General features: G+C 44.8%; 1 protein-coding gene across 2 annotated transcripts in view; it reads left to right on the top strand.

The window, feature by feature from the left end:
- Positions 1–15999, top strand: part of EPC1 (enhancer of polycomb 1) — a 1219015-nt gene that overhangs the window by 727543 nt on the left and 475473 nt on the right. For both annotated transcript variants that reach the window (XM_085631852.1, XM_085631851.1), the window contains exon 6: positions 10138–10294. In XM_085631852.1, coding sequence (XP_085487978.1) covers positions 10138–10294 — 157 coding nt within the window. The remainder of the gene's footprint in view (positions 1–10137; positions 10295–15999) is intronic.

The following is a 15999-nucleotide window of genomic DNA, read 5'->3' as shown; positions in this document are numbered from 1 at the left end:
TCGAAGGTCCAGAGTTTCTGTTCAAGTTGCAGGTTCAGGATAATCTAATTTCCTGGGGCCCAGCTACCACTCTTATCCAAATCTGGGGGGCTGGGTTACCTGCTAGGTCACGCCTTATGGGTGGGACCTGGGAGGGGGGCGGTTACACCCCCTTTCCTTTGTCCAGTTTCGCGCCAGGACTGGGGCTGGAGAGCCCCAGCACCGGTTTGAACTGGACTATGCACGGGACACCTTGTGTGCCCCAGGCATGTCTCATTCTATTCATCCCTCCCTGCCCCAATACACTAAGGCCTGTCTGGGGTGGTGCTCGCACCTCCCAAGGCAGGAAACCTATTGTCCAAGCCTCCCTTGCCGGGATCACTCCCAGCAGCAGGAGGTCAGACTCGTGTCTGTGGCAGCAGCATCCATTTTGTGATGCTGGGGCTCTGGTTAACTTTAACCGGGTAAGTAGGTTACAACATGTCTTCTCCCTCTAGAAGGGAGGGATAATATCCTCATCCCCAGAAAGGGGATGTGGGGGTATTATTCCAAAGTGTTAGACACCTTACACGACATGTTTTGATAAAGGCAAACCATAGTTACCATAACCGTTTAAGATTATAAGGCACTCTAAGAGTATATGGTAGGCTATATCATAGAACAGCTATAAGGACATGGTTCCGAAAGCTGCAGACAGGCTCAGCTCATGCTAGAGCACCATCTCACATGTTACCAAGCACTCTGCCTCCAGGATTGTTAAGGCCTGCCATAGGAGTGGCTGATAGGTACACATGTGTCTATATGTAAGTTAGGTATAGGAATACTACACCTAAGCAAGGGGTGATTACACGACCTTGCCCCAGCTGAGTGATCAGCCAGTTGTGTCATAATGGAAGGCCAGGCCAGGGGTGGCATAATACATGCTGCAGCCCCTGGTAGGCCTAGGGTACACCTATGCCCTAGTTACCTAAGGTACACTGTACAGGGGCCAATAAGGTGATCCTATCCAATTGGGTTATGCACCTAAAGTACATAGTATTAATTTAGAGAGAGAACAGCAGGGCTGTGGGTCTGATTAGCAGGCCCACAGCCACATCTAAGTCGAAAACCAGTAAAGCAAAAGCAAAAAGTGGGGGCGAACATAGAAAGCAGACCCTACACACCTTCTCTAGGCTGCATTTTAGTCATTTTGGAGTAACACCCTTCCCCAATCTAGATACCCTTAGGGGTGTCCAATCGGCCCTGGGAAGACAAAAAATGTAGTTTCCCCATTAAATGTGCGGCGTGCACCGTGGAGTGCAGAATATTACAAGATACTTGCTGTAAGTCTTCTAACTGCATCCCCGGCAAGCTCTTTTCCCACAGATCAGTTGGTAGTCTGAAATCGCCGTCTGAAAGGTCCATCAAAAGCCAGTACAGCATTGCCACCTCTTTCTTTCTTGGCACTTTGCCTACCAGCATGGACTCCAGCTCATTTGAGGAACCAATGTTTACTCCGACAGATTGATACCAACTTTTTATTTGAAGGTATTTGAACCTTGATAACTTGTTGTTTGTTATCTCTGACCACTTGTCCCAAGGAAGTACATTTCCATCTTCAATTAGTTGTTTCCAACTCATCACCCCTGCCTCCATCAGAGGAGCCGCCAGACTATCCTTAGCTCACTCTGGGGAACCAGACGCGTCCCATAATGGTTAATAAATAAATAGAATCCACCCATTTGAGATAGGCGAAAACAGGAAAAAAGGTCTGGAGTTGGATGTGTTTCCTACAAAGGTGGGAAGCACGTTGTGTTCTTTAAATATCCCTCACACACCAAAAGGGCCCTTGGTGTCATGCTTCATCATAGGGGTCTTCGCGTCCCTTTACAGAACGCAGCGTGCTACTAACCGGCGGATACGCTGGAGACGGTATTAGACTGTCGCATGTGAGTAGGGTAGGGATCTGTGCACCCGTCCTGAAGAAGAAGCTTGAGGCTTCGAAACATGTCGACAAACACAGGAGGTTATGTATATTAAATACACCACGACTTAGTGCCCGCTCAAGCTGATTGTTCTGGTCATTCTGACCAGGCTGTAGACCCACCCCCCTGTACTTCTACCTGGGGGGGGGGGGGGGGGGGGGGGGGTGGAAGGTTCATGATTGTATCTGAACTCGAACTTTCCATCCTCTAAGTACTAAAAGTAGCCCCCTCCAGGGTCTGTGGGTCATCCACCAAGACTTGAAACCTATTTGGACTAAGAATGGCATCTCCCTTTAAGAACTGCGAGTTGCTGGTAGGAGGAGAAATAACTGGGTGTTTTAATATTTGGGTTTTGGGGCATCACATTAAAAAAGGTTCACCGTGAAAGGGCACACAGGGTGGCGGGAGGATGACAGAAGCCAGGAGCTCCCCCACGGCCAATACCGGCGAAACTCCTGAATTTTAAAGATAGGGACAGCATATTGCAAAACGCTCAATCAAATCCACCACTCAAATACGAAAATAGTGAACTGTCTTTCTTTCCGGATTTCAACGTAACAGTCCAACGACAAAGGAGAACTTTCCTTACTGTGAAGAAGCAATTAAGGGACAAAAATATCCGCTATGCAATGTTATTCCCTGCAAAATTCAGAGTGGAAGCAGACAAAAGGGCATGGTTTTTTGACACTCCAGAGTCAGTACAAGAGTGGTTGGAAGGTTAGAGACCGGCGAAGGATCACAATGCAAGATGAAGGACCCTTTCTCCCACAAGTCTGTCTTCATTTGGTGGTTGACCGGCAAGGCATGTCGTCTGTAGAGGACCCGCGCCGCTGTACTGTCTTCTCTGATGGCGCCCTGGCACAAGGAAACCGGCAGAACAAGAGGACACTATTGATGCTAAGTGACTATGTTTGCATTTGAATTGTTTTAGTAAATGGAATGGGGATATGCAAACGTAGGCGAATGGCCGCGGGGGAGTTATTGCCACTCCCCACAAATTTCTACTCCGTTTAGAACAATAGGGCAACAGGCACTCTGCACTATTGAGGAATTGGGCAGTTTTAGACCCAGAGTGCGGGGAGGCAGAGAGGGTTTTTTTGGGGACTTACGAGTTAGTATATTTCAATTAAGTGACAGCCAAAAGAAGCTTGCAGTCGGGGTTGAGAAGATAGGTACATAGGAATCGATACCTGATGGCCCTAGCAGACTAGCATGCTGAGAAATAAATGTTGGTGTGGGCTTGGGGGGAGGGGCTCTGGATGGGATGGGGGGATGGGCGGGAGAAACGATAATGTGTTTGCCAGGTGAAAAGAAACTCAGGCTTTTATCCTAGAATGTAAATGGTCTAGGGGATAAGCTGAAAAGGGGAATGGTTTACAATTTGTTATACAGCATACCCTGGACGTGGTATTGCTCCAGGAGACACACCTGATAGGTAACACATGCAACGCACTGGACAGATGGGGGTACCGATTCATTGTGCATTCAGGGTTTACGTCAGGGTCAAGGGGTGTCACCATAATGCTGTGTAAATCCTTTCCCATGTCACTTGATCAAACCTGGACTGACGAATTGGACAGTTACACAGAGGTGTCTGGAAAATGGGAGGGTGGGCTACTAACCCTGGTGTCCATCTGTTTCCTCCGGGGACTACAAGCCATGACATTTCGGTGCTTAGGGAGCACTATGGTGAAGTTTCCAGAGGGAAGGCTGATACTGATTTCATTTCAGTGGTGTGTGACAGGCGAGATCACTGTCCTCGTAGAGACTTTGGACCCGCGCAACAGGTTTTGTCCACCTTCCTTGGTGCTTTTGGATTAACGAATGCATGGCAGATCTGCCATCCCACCGATGCCCGTTCACATTTCACTCTTCGGTACATAATAGCCTCTCTCGTATCGACTATATCCTTACTCCGGCGGACCAAATTGGAAACATTACGGAAATCAAACACATGGCTCGGGGCATATCTGACCACTCTCCCATATGGTTGCAGGTGGGATTGGGGGAGGGCCACGTAGGTAGAATAGCGCTCATAAATCCATGGGATTAAGGCAATCCCGCTGTTAGGCACAACATTACACTGGCTATTGAACACTATTTTCGAGATAATGAGGGATCGGTGACTTCGGCACAAATGCTCTGGGGGGCAATTAAGATGGTGGTTCGGGGCAGGCAATCTCCCAGATAGCTGGGGCAAGAAAAGAGAAGAATGCCGAGCTTGCTACACTGGAAGGGGAGATCCTACAACTAGAGGGAGACCTGTTGGCGTCAGCAGACCCTGACACTATACACAAGCTTAACCTCAAGAAAGAAGAATATAAAAATGTGGCTACTGATAGAGCCAAAGCACTACAACGTAACAAACTCTAGAGAATATATGAGCATGGCGACCGAGCAAACAAATTGCTAGCGTGGCTAGACCAACGCGAGCAAGCCAGTCGCTTGATTGCGGAACTCACAATTGGGGCGGGGAGATAATCTTGGATATGCAGTTGGTTGCGGACGAATTTGCCAAGCACTACACTCGGATATATGAATCTCACTCTGCTTACCAAGCAGAGGACTCGAAGGCACTGTTAACTGATATACAGCTTCCAACATTGTCAGAAGTTGATAGAGAGCTACTTGACGGTGAGCTCACGGTCCAGGAAGTGGCGAGTGCCATCAGGAGCCTGCAGTCAGGGAAGGCAATGGGCCCTAATGGCCTCCCAATAGAACTTTATAAATTAAAGCCCGATAAACTAGCTCCATACCTTAAAGCGATGTATGAAGACAGCCAAGAGATCTGCCAATTTCCCCAAGATCAACGACTCGCCACGATAGTGGTGATCCATAAAGAGGGTAAACCTAGGAACCAGTGTTCTTCATATAGGCCTATCTCATTACTGAATGCTGAAGCGAAGATATTAGCTAAACTGCTGGCGACACGCCCGGTTGGAGTGATTTTTGGACTGGCCCATCCCAACCAGTCGGGCTTCATGCCCTCTGGAAATACCTCCCTAAATCTCCGCCGCCTCCACGGAGTGCTGGGGAGGGTGGATACGCTAAGAGAAGACGCAGTAGTGGTGTCCTTGGATACCACAATGGCATTTGATACCATAGGATGGCCCTATCGCTTCGTGGTGCTTGATAAGATCTGGTTTGGTCCCGGATTTATTGACTGGGTGAACCGCCTTTATTCTGAATCGTTGGCACAGGTGGTAGTAAACAACAAAAGGTCTTGTATCTTCGCTCTTGGAAGGGGAACGAGACAGGGATGCTCTCTGTCCCCTTTGCTTTTTGCCCTGGTACTGGAGCCCTTGCTGAGCTGGATCTGCAAAGACCCTATCATTAGAGAGTTGAGTTTGTCAGTGGATTGGCAAGACCGCATTTCCCTATATGCCGATGACATCCTGCTATATCTAGAGTCACCGCTGGCCTCGATAAACAGAGTCCTGGATATATTCCGCACCTTCGGCTGATACTGTGGATATGCCATCAATTGGTCAAAGTTGGTGCTCTGCGTGCTAAGGGGAAGGTTTCCACTATTGCCCGGGGGTTGTAACGTGGCAGAGGCTGTAAATGGCTTTAAATACTTAGCCATATATATTACTAGGGATCCCAAGACGTCTTACAACCATAATCTCTTGCCACTGCTGCGACGACTCAAGAGTGATGTAGAACATTGTAAATCTCTCCCGCTGTCCCTGCTGGGCAGGGCAGCGATATTTAAAATGATATTCCTACCTCTCTTTTTATATGTTTTGCACAATTCGCCTACTCTAGTCCCAGCGACCTTCTTCGCGGCGATAAAAAGCAAACAAAGGGCTCTCCTGTGGGTAAAGGGGACCCCACAAATATAATTTCCCAAATTGGTCCGGCGATTGTATGATGGTGGGATCAGACTCCCAGACACCAAAGGATACTACTGGGCCGCGCAAGTGGCCGCTATTGACCAGGGTACTTACAGACCACTTAACGACCCGGGATACCAAACGGATAGATGGCTCCTACCGGGGGGTTCCTACGCCAGGGCACTCTACTCCAGACCCGCTGTATTACGACTAACAGGACCTACGTCACACTCAGTCCAGATTTGGCACACAACTCACAAAGGTATGGGCTGGGACAAGAAAGTCACGCAGGCTACCCCCCTATGAGACTCCTACCTGTTGGGAACACTACGCAACACCAAGGGCTTTGATAAATGGGATCTTATCGGGTTGTCTAAGGTGGGAGATGTGTGGAAACAGGGTAGAGTGGTAGACTTTTCTGTTCTGCAAAGCGAATATGACCTAGCAGATTCAGAATTATTTAGATACTACCAAATGAGACACGCCCTGTATGCAAGCATCCCGCTTGGGGAGACACCACCCGAAGCAACGCCACTGGAGGACTGTCTTCTTGATGGCTACATGTCCAAAAAATGAATGTCCCTTACTTACTGAAAGTTAATCAATCACGCACCTGACCCCCTTGTGCGGCTTCGGGAAAAATGGTCTGACGACCTGTCAGAAATGGATGACGACGACTGGGCTCTTGCCTCCCCCCTGGGAAGTCGCAATCTCGTCGGGGCTCAAACTAGTGCAGCTAAAAATTCTCCATAGAATATACTATTCTGGGTCAGCCTTGGCGCGGATGGGGTATGGGGCAGTTCCTGGCTGTAGGCGAAACTGTGGTAAAGAGGGCACGTTCATACATATTCTGTGCAACTGCGCCATTATCTGGAAGTACTGGATAGGTGTGCTTAAATGTATGGGGAAGGTGCTTGGTCAAGACCTAAATTTAGAGGCTGGGATGTGCCTGCTTAATATATGGGGGCCGACAGATTTGAGTAATAAGGAGAACATTTGGGCAACATTGGGTCATATTGTGGCTAAGCGCAGTATCGCTAGAAGTTGGGGAGCAAGGGAAGCTCCCGGTCTCAACTCATGGAAACAAGTTATAGACTGGTGTATGTTCTGGGGAAAAAACAGTGTATGCCTCCAGGGGATGTCCGAAAAAGTGGTCACAGATATGGACTAAATGCAATGCCTATCGTGGGAATATTTGTGCTCCCCCGTTCTCACCATGCCCCCCCCCCCTGCCGATGAGCCTGAAGTTGTTGATCACGATAAAAACTAATTGTCAAAACTGGGAACAATATTTGTGCCGTCCAAAATTTACCTGTATATATTCTGTAATTTTTGAATACCCAATGACTGTAAATTTACTGGGCTGTTTACAATAAAACGAATTTAAAAAAAAAAAAGTTTGCAGTGAGGGGGTGACTTTTGGTTTGCTTGGAAGTTGGGAGAGAAGAACATGGCGGCCGGCTAGCGGCAGGTCGCGGAGGCTCCAGGAGTCAGAAGTCTTTTTCCGCTGGGGCAAAGGGAATTTTCGCCCAGAAAGTGAAGGGATCACTAACCATTAGGGGTGGGCGGAATTTGCGAAAGTGACTTTCGCAAATTATCGCGAAAATGTTAAAAATCTCCGCAAACACGAGGAAATATCGCGAAGATGCGGAAGTTTTTTTCCCGCCCGTTCGTTGTATTTTCTGCGTGGTCGCGGCTCGCCAACCTACCCATGCGGTTGCTCGCGGGCGCGGCCATCTTGTTTTCACTCTTCTCGCGGTGCATGATTGCGAGAAGAAAGACGTGATCGCGCGACCAATGACATTACTGCGGGCGCGAACTGTTGCGAGACAGCGCAAATGGCTACCAACAATCCAACATCTCGTGGAGAACGCGACCGGATCGGGAAAACTTGTCGGCGAACGCGGGGATTCAGGTAAGGCGATCGCACGCGAGAATGTATTATTTTACAGCGCGAGGAAGAAACAAATTATCGCTAAGCTGCGGAATACGGAAATTTTTACATTTTCGCGCTCTCCGCGGAACGCGAAAATGTCAAATTATCGCAATTTCCGCGAGCGGAACGGAAATTTAGCCCAGGCCTACTAACCATGCCGCAAGGACGATAGAAAGTACAGTTTTTTTTTTCCCTTCTCTTATTTTCCTCCTGCTTCACTCCGACCATGGCAGCAACGGTGTCAGCGGTGGCCGCGGGACTATCTGTCCGGGACCCTCAGACTCGAGCAGTGCTTGAGCTCAGCAGGAGACAGAGGGCAGTAGCAGGGTTTGCCGTCCGGGGTAACAGAGGAAGAAGCAGCACAAGTGTGGCAGGCGCGTCCAAGGAGCCAAGAAGGTTCTTTGAGAAACTCGAGACTGCCGATTTGAAGCTAGGTAGAGGGGACAGACACACAAATAGCAGAGGAAAAGGGGGAGTGTCCCCTCTTTAAGGCGGACGAAGAAAAACTTGAAAGGAAGGGATACAATTCCTCGGGAGGAAGGAGATACTATTCTGGCATCTGATACCAAGGGGGATACGCTGGATACCAGTATACATCAGGGCAGATATGCTTTAAGAAGTTCAGTTACAGGGGGTCCTTTATCAGGTTGTGGAAACACTCAATGTAATCTAGTTCAAGACACCGTAACAATAACAAAAAAACTTAAATACCCAGTTAGATCGGGCTGTTGTTGAGTATTTGGTAAGTCCCAGGAGGGAAAAATCTAAGTTACTTAGCTTTTGTAACACAGTTTCTGGCAGATACTGTTATCTACCCGCAGTTTCCTCACTGCCCTCTCACCTCCTTGCTCTGTGGAGAGGCCTTTTTTTACATCAAAAAAAGTTACAGATCTGCACACACGTACTGACAATTAGTAAATACACAGCATCTGAGGGTGCAGAAAGTGTCAAGCAAGAAATGGATGTCAGTGCCCGGAAATGGTGCTAGCATGCCTCTGCTCCATCCTTTCCGGAGCGGTGCAGAGCCTCAAGGTGCCAATTGGCAGCAGGCACGAGCATTGCTGAAAACTTTCCCGATCCATTTTGGCACCTGGGGAAATTTTTAAAGGTGAATAATGTTTGGGTTAACCACCACAAAGAGTTAAGTCTAGTTTTGAGAAATGTATAGTCAACTAGATCTACCCATGAGTTTCCCACCAGTTTGCCCCCCAACAGTGCTTTTACATGAAAACAATAAAAGTAAGAAACATTTGCCACCACTTCGAAAATTGCAAAATCTGTGATAAAAAAAATATTATTTTGCTACTCCTGTTTCTGAAAGCTGGGAAGATCGTGATCTAAGCACAGCAAAACATTTGTTGATGATCTTTTAGAATAAAACTAAGCCCAAATGTTGCCACCTTTTTGCCATTTTCTTATTTGCCCCCAGGGGAATCCACAAACATTCACACAAACATATAGGGGAAAGGGCACACATTTGGCGTAAATATATTTTGTGGGTAAATGTTATGAAGGCTTAACCACTTGAACTGCCACAAATACAAAAAAAGCACTCAGCAGCTGTGTGGCGGCAGTGAGGCCAGCACTTAAGAAGTTAATACGTTCAGTTACAAGACCAGTTTGAAAAGATGCATTTGTCATCCAGGTCCATTGTGGGAAAAGGTTTAGCATAGATCTTTGTCTCATTAATATGTTCTTCAGTTAACACTGAGGGCCTTTGTATCATTTATTGTGGAGAATGAGTCTTTTAAAATTAGATGATAGTCTCTCCCAAGTGATTTTGTTTTTTTGAAGGTGATTTGTCAGAGTTGGTAAATTTCACCTCTAATTTTCTTTTTAACATCACTCCAGAGTCACGGTATCATTATTTTGTGGCTGATCATCAAATTTACTGTGACAATAGAAACACAGGAGGGGCAGTTGACATTACCATGAAAGATGTATAAATACTTTTGCTCTGAAGAAGTTCCATAGTATTTAAAGGAATGAAACATGTTAGCTGTTTAGGAGCTTTTTGTTATTGGATGAGAAATAAAGGACGACCTTTAACTGAAAACTTGAATCTCTGTCACCTCATTGTACCTTGTAGTGTGCTTTCTTCCAATTGTGTTGATGGGTGTTGGCATATATATGCATCTTACTCGAATATCCTGCTGAAAGCTGTGTTTTGAAAATTGTTGCTTAAACTTTTTCAGTGTTCTTAACAAAGGAAGTGAAGTATTCTATAAGTGTAAACATCCTGCAAGTATACATCGCTTGAGAACACGCTTTACAACTAAACTTATTTTATTTTAAAGCTACACGCATTGACACTGCAATCACATACTAGGATGTTGAAGAGTGAAATGAAGTTTTGCATTTTAATGTCCGGTAATAAATATTAAGAGAACGTGCATGTTTAATTATTGTGCTTTCATTGTAGGCATAATTTGGGGGACTACAGTGGAGAAATTATGTCTGAAGTCTTTGCATTGCAACAACCAACAAAAACCACCTATTCTGTCCCCATCATTCCTGCTTCAAACAGCACATTTAAACATCAGGAAACTGTGATGTTAAAGGAATTTAAAGTTAACAAGGTATTTAATTGTCTCAATTTCAATAAGCATTTTGTTCAATGTGTTTTTAGGTCGAGCCTGAGCCAGCACGCATGCGCTGCTCTGGCCATCTGCTGTAGTAGAGTATAGGAGAGAAGCCACACTCACTCTCCGCCCATATTTTTCATTGGCTTGTGTCTTTGTCATCATAAATGCTGCCTTCTGATTCAGCATGTTAGTCCCTTCTTAGTACTGCCATGTCTTCCTTTGTAACCTTCCGGGGTTACTGGCCTTGCTTACGTTCAGTCGCCATGCGCGAATTTACTTTCAAAGCAGCTGGGACAATGCAGCCGGTCTTTTTGCAATGCCATAGGTCCTGCATTTAAATGCGAGACCTATAGCATTGCAAATATTTGTAATATATGTGAGGGGGAGGCCCTACAACAATACTGCAGGCCGCACCCGCAATAGGGCGTTAAGCACACTGACTTTAATGGCTCTTTCGGCTTCCTACACCTCGCTCTTCCAAAGAAAGTCATCCGTCAGCAGCGCAAACTTTCAGGAAGCTTCAGTAATGTATTATTATTTTAATTTGAGTTGTATATGATGGAAGTCGGTGTTTTTCTTACATCTTACAGGTATATGCTTGCATTGTAATTCCATGGCTGGAAGGGCAGTGAAACCTGTGTCGGGCCTTGAATTTCGTTTATCATGGCTGTGCATTCTGGGACGTGTAGTTTTGGTTTAGCCAGCTTTGGACTCGGGCCTGTAAACGATCATTTGAATAAAACAAATATTCCCTTGGGTTATGGAAGGAACAGGCTACAAGGTTCCACTCACAACTAGGTCGTACCTCACAAGGCGCACAATAATACAACTCTTCAAGGAAAATCCCACCTAATATTTGAATCAATTGCTAAATAGCACTGAAGTTTTACAAAAATCTTTTATTATTAAAAAACTGGTTACAATGTTAAAATTTCAGTACACTTCCTATCTATCACAGTTTTATACAAAACAATTGATAAAAACAATTGATAAAAACAATAAATGTAAAATCCCCAATTACAATCAGTGTACACAATATACTATGATATAAAAAGAGAACAATGGTTAGACTGTATACTTTGTCTTTCAAAGGAACATATCCTATGGGACAGTTTAGAAAAGTTGCCTGGATACACTCATTTTCGTATCTGCAGGTCCACATTTTCTCTTGGATTATGTACAATGATGCGTCAACGCGTTTCGATGAGTTTGATTATTATGCCATCTTTATCAAGACAATAGTTAGTTTGTTTCTCTCTGTATTCCTCATTGTATAGCTTGGTTTATATGCCCTGCTTAGTGCACTCGGTGTATTTATACGTTCTAACTTCCTTTTGGCAGACCCGAGAGGTCGCTTCAATTTCCTGCTGAGTGGCTACTGTATTTAAATGCCTTAATTACGTGTTCACTTTCTTGTACACTCTCCCGTGTCCGTTCGTTCACGAGTGTTGGAGGTCTTTTTGATTCTACACCCCCTCTAACTTGTTGCACTCTTAGACTGCAGAGAGTCACCGAATGAATGCTTCTCTTCGTGGGTGAAACTTTACCCTCTGGCCCGGTGGCTTAGCACTGCCTGTAGCCCCACCCCCATAGCCCTGTCCTCCTAACCCCGGCCCCTTGTCCACATCTCAATTTGGTGAGTACCTGCACTTATTTTTTTCTATTTAAAGCACTGTTTTTGGGAGGGGGGCGGGGCAGGAAGAGGTGCTTCTTCGTGACATTTAGTCACTGATAAACCTACCACTTTTAACTGCAATCCGCCCCAAAACAAATTCTAACATTGCATTTATCCAGCATGTGCAGAAATGCTGTCTTTGAAAACGGAATACATCGGTAAGAAGTCTAACACAATAGGCTGCGTTTGTAGCACATCTGTAATACTGTTGATTATAACGTTTTTCATCATTTGTTATGGTCTTTTATTGAAGTGAAACCACAATATAAAGGAAAGATGGCGGAATTGCAGAGTGAAATTGAAAAATCTGAGATTAATCCTGGCTTCTCTACATATATATATCTGGTGTAAGACGGTTGTGCATTTTACGGTCTTCACTGGTTCCTAAACGATTGAACAAATCCCCGCTGCGTGCCCAAAACACTTCTATACATAGATTTCTTCCATGGAAACCGCATGATTGAATGTTTTTGTCAATGACTTGTATATAAAGGTTACATGCTGGTATAGTAGATGTTCTATAGGTATGTATCAGTAGTAAGGAAAGTTTCTCTTTTCATGGATTTATTAAACTTTTCGGCTCATAAATGAACTGTATGCACAAGAGCATTTCACCTTGTACATGTTCAGAGGACAACCTCAATTAAATTCAAGGTTAACGTGCCTTGTCAGTATAACAGGAGAGACTGAATGTAATAAAAGGAAAAACAGAGTATACTGAAAGCTTTAAATCAAAATTGGGAAATCCTACCTCCCCCTTTCTGCTTACCATTCAGTCTCCTATTCCATAACAAAATGTACCTCCTTCAGAGTGACTTAATCAACTGATTCCTGAATTACAAACTAAAGGACTGGTGTTGCAATCTACGTCTGTGAACCTGATTGTATAATAGTGATCCAATAGTGATTTAATTTTCAATTGAATGAACATTTTTTACTTTATTTTTCACAGCCACATAATTATGAGCATTGCTGCAGGCACTTTTCCCTAACTAATTTAATTACCAATTTATGAAATTCATAGTGGACTAATAGGCCTGGGATGCACACCAACAATTGTTTTTTGGTGTCTCATACTCAAAAAATCATTCTTAATTTCCTTTGTTTCTATCCCCAATCTATCTTTTCACATAATAATTAGAAAAAAAAATTCTTTAAAAAAATGTAAAATGTTTGCGTTGGGTGCACTTCCAAAAGCAATCCAGGAAACTATTGACACTATTGCTATGTAAAGAACAAGGTAGAGGGTTTCTCCCATGTCAGATCTCTACTCTTTGTGCTGGTTTCTCATTTGTAGATGGTAGAGATTCTAATTTTGACGTAACTGCTTGCAGCTTTCCATTAAAACGATTGTATTCAGTGGATCTTCATGGAGCCTACTTTCATGTACCTGCTAAGAACAATACTGTTTCATGGCTCAAAACCAGAACTATCTTTACAGGACATTGCTGTTCAGCCCGCTTGCTGCTTCCTCACTCTTCACCAACTCTAGCCTGGATGGTCGCCTTTCTGCATCAGCAGAAGATCCTTTGCTATGCATAACCAGACAATTGTCTCAACAAAGCTACATGAGAGGAGGTTGCAAGTCCAATTTAGCTCTGTTCAAGATCAGGGTCTCCATGAACTACTTCACATTCTTGGTATATTCTAGGAGAATTCAGTTAATAATGATAGTATTGTATTTAAGTCTTGCAAACAACTTCCTTCCAGGAAGCAGATTACTTCATTACCAGGACGAGCGTAACAGCATGGCGGTTCAAGGAGCTTCTTGGATTGTGGTGCTTCTGTTCATGGGGTGGACACAATATCAAGAGTCACCTTATTTCTTTTCTACTCTGTCTGGGGACCAACGGCTAACGGATCATTTAAAGTTCGTCCTGGTCCATCTATCATAGGTCCCATCCTTGGAATAGTAGACATATGCTTCCAGCCTTTTGGTAGGGTCCCTCTTCCATTAGTAACTTCTACAGCTTGTGGTCACAGTTGATTCTTCAGACTAGAAGGCAGCTTGTTTGGGCAAACTCTCCAATACCATGTGGGACAGGACAAATATTTCTCCAGACTGAACATGTTGAAGCTGGACTCAGTCTTTATAGTGTTTAAGGCCTTTCTATGAATGTGTTGATACAGAGTGTCCCAAACAGACAATAATTTAAGACTTCTCTACATTAGATATTGTGCCATATAAGTGCCATATTCCTGGTGCACTTTATAAAAATGAACCAATCTGACAAAGGGTTAAGATACCAATGTGGCATGTGCACTCATGGTTGTGTGGTTCATAAAGTTTTATTAGTATACCAACCATCCATAGTCTTAGAAGTGTAAAGGAAACATTGTTACCAGGATTTAACACAAGGGACCATATTGTCCAAGTTCCATGAGGAAAACATTTATATTTGCTTCAATTTAAATCAGATGCAGGTTGTGTAATACTGCCCTTGTAGTTAGCCTGTTCTGCCCATTCTAACATAAAAACATTTTTTCTCTGTGGTTTTACTTCAGTGCCTAACTGTTGAGATCAAAAAACCTGCCTTTATACTTTGACCTTGAATGCTGAAATGTCAGAATATTATGCAATTGTTACTGTCTTTGCAGCTCCAGAGAGAAGTAGTGTGTGGGAATACTGGTGCGGACTTTGTCTCTGTAACGATACACTTGGTACCATAGTCAGAGTCCCACTGTTGCTAAACCTGAAATTCGAGGGTAAGGAACGTTAATAGCCCAGTTACTGCTTATACATTCACTCTACAGTTAGAGCATCTAACACCTTCTCAGGTTTAAATATATATAAATGTTTACACAACAAACCAGGCACCCCCATTTTTCCAAGTAAAGAAACAGTTACAAAATCTTGTAGCCGCCAGGATTGGGGAAAAAAGTGGTTGTTTGGAAAGTGAGCTTGTTATCCAGTATTGGGGTTTCTTTCATAGATTCACATGCCTGAATCATTCCCCGTCGCCGAGGCGGGAGTCCCCGGTAAATAAAGAAGTAGTGCCAAAAATGTTAGTAGTAGTAGTAGGCCCAAAGAAAAGGCCTAAAGCCTATATCTTAGCAGCCTATCTACCTCATTATGCAAAAGATCCAAGAATTTTGGTAACAACCAATCAGACACCAGCACCCTTCTAGAACCCTCTCAGCAGAGCCAGTTCTCCTCAGATTTTCACCGCACGTCGTGTGGAAGGGAGTCTCCCTGAGTGCCACTCAGTTTTCAACTTTCATCAGCATGTCTGATAAGAAGGCCTTGTTTAAGTCCTGCAGAACCTGCGCTAGGAAGAGAGTCCATGTTGATGATCAACATTTGGACTGCATCTACTGTCTCTGCCCCAAACATGAGGCAAAAGATTGCAAGATTTGCCGCACCTTCCCTACCAAGACTCTTAGGGATAGGGAGGAGAGAGTGCTGTTATGGCTTAAATCCTCTTCGGCTGAGGAGGATGACAGAGCCTCTACTAGCAAGAGAGCTAGATCGCATGACAGCTCTTCCAGTGAAGGGAAGAAACGCCTTAAATCTTCCCATTCTGTTCAGAGGAGTCCCATCATTTCCTCTGAATCAGCGCACTCTCCTCAGGATTCTTCTGTCAAGGACTCTAAGACGCAAACTGTGAGTAAAAGCCTTTCAAAATCTCTGGCTTTCTCTCCGTCTACGATTTCTGTCACCTCTTCTGCTCCTTCATTGACGGAAACCATCTTGACGACGGCCATTACCTCTCCTATTCTGTCGACGAGGATTACTATCCTGTCAAAAAAGCCCGTCGTCGAGGTATCGTCGACGAAGTCCTCGTCCACGAAGCCAGCATCGAAAACCATATCGACGACGACGCTGTCGACGAAGCTTTCGTCGTCGAAGAGAGAAGTGTCGACGAAGATCTCGTCGTCGAAGGTCACGTCGATTCCGCAAGCAAAAAGCCTGTCGACGTCGAGCCCGTCGACGAAGAGCTCGTCGACGAAGACCCCGTCGACGTCGAGCCAGTCGACGAAGGCTCCGACGTCGAGCCCGTCGACGAAGACCCCGTCGACGATG

Source organism: Triturus cristatus, chromosome 10, assembly GCF_964204655.1.
Source record: "Triturus cristatus chromosome 10, aTriCri1.1, whole genome shotgun sequence".
Taxonomy (NCBI): Eukaryota; Metazoa; Chordata; class Amphibia; order Caudata; family Salamandridae; genus Triturus; species Triturus cristatus.
This window is presented reverse-complemented; position numbering and strand designations above follow the sequence as displayed.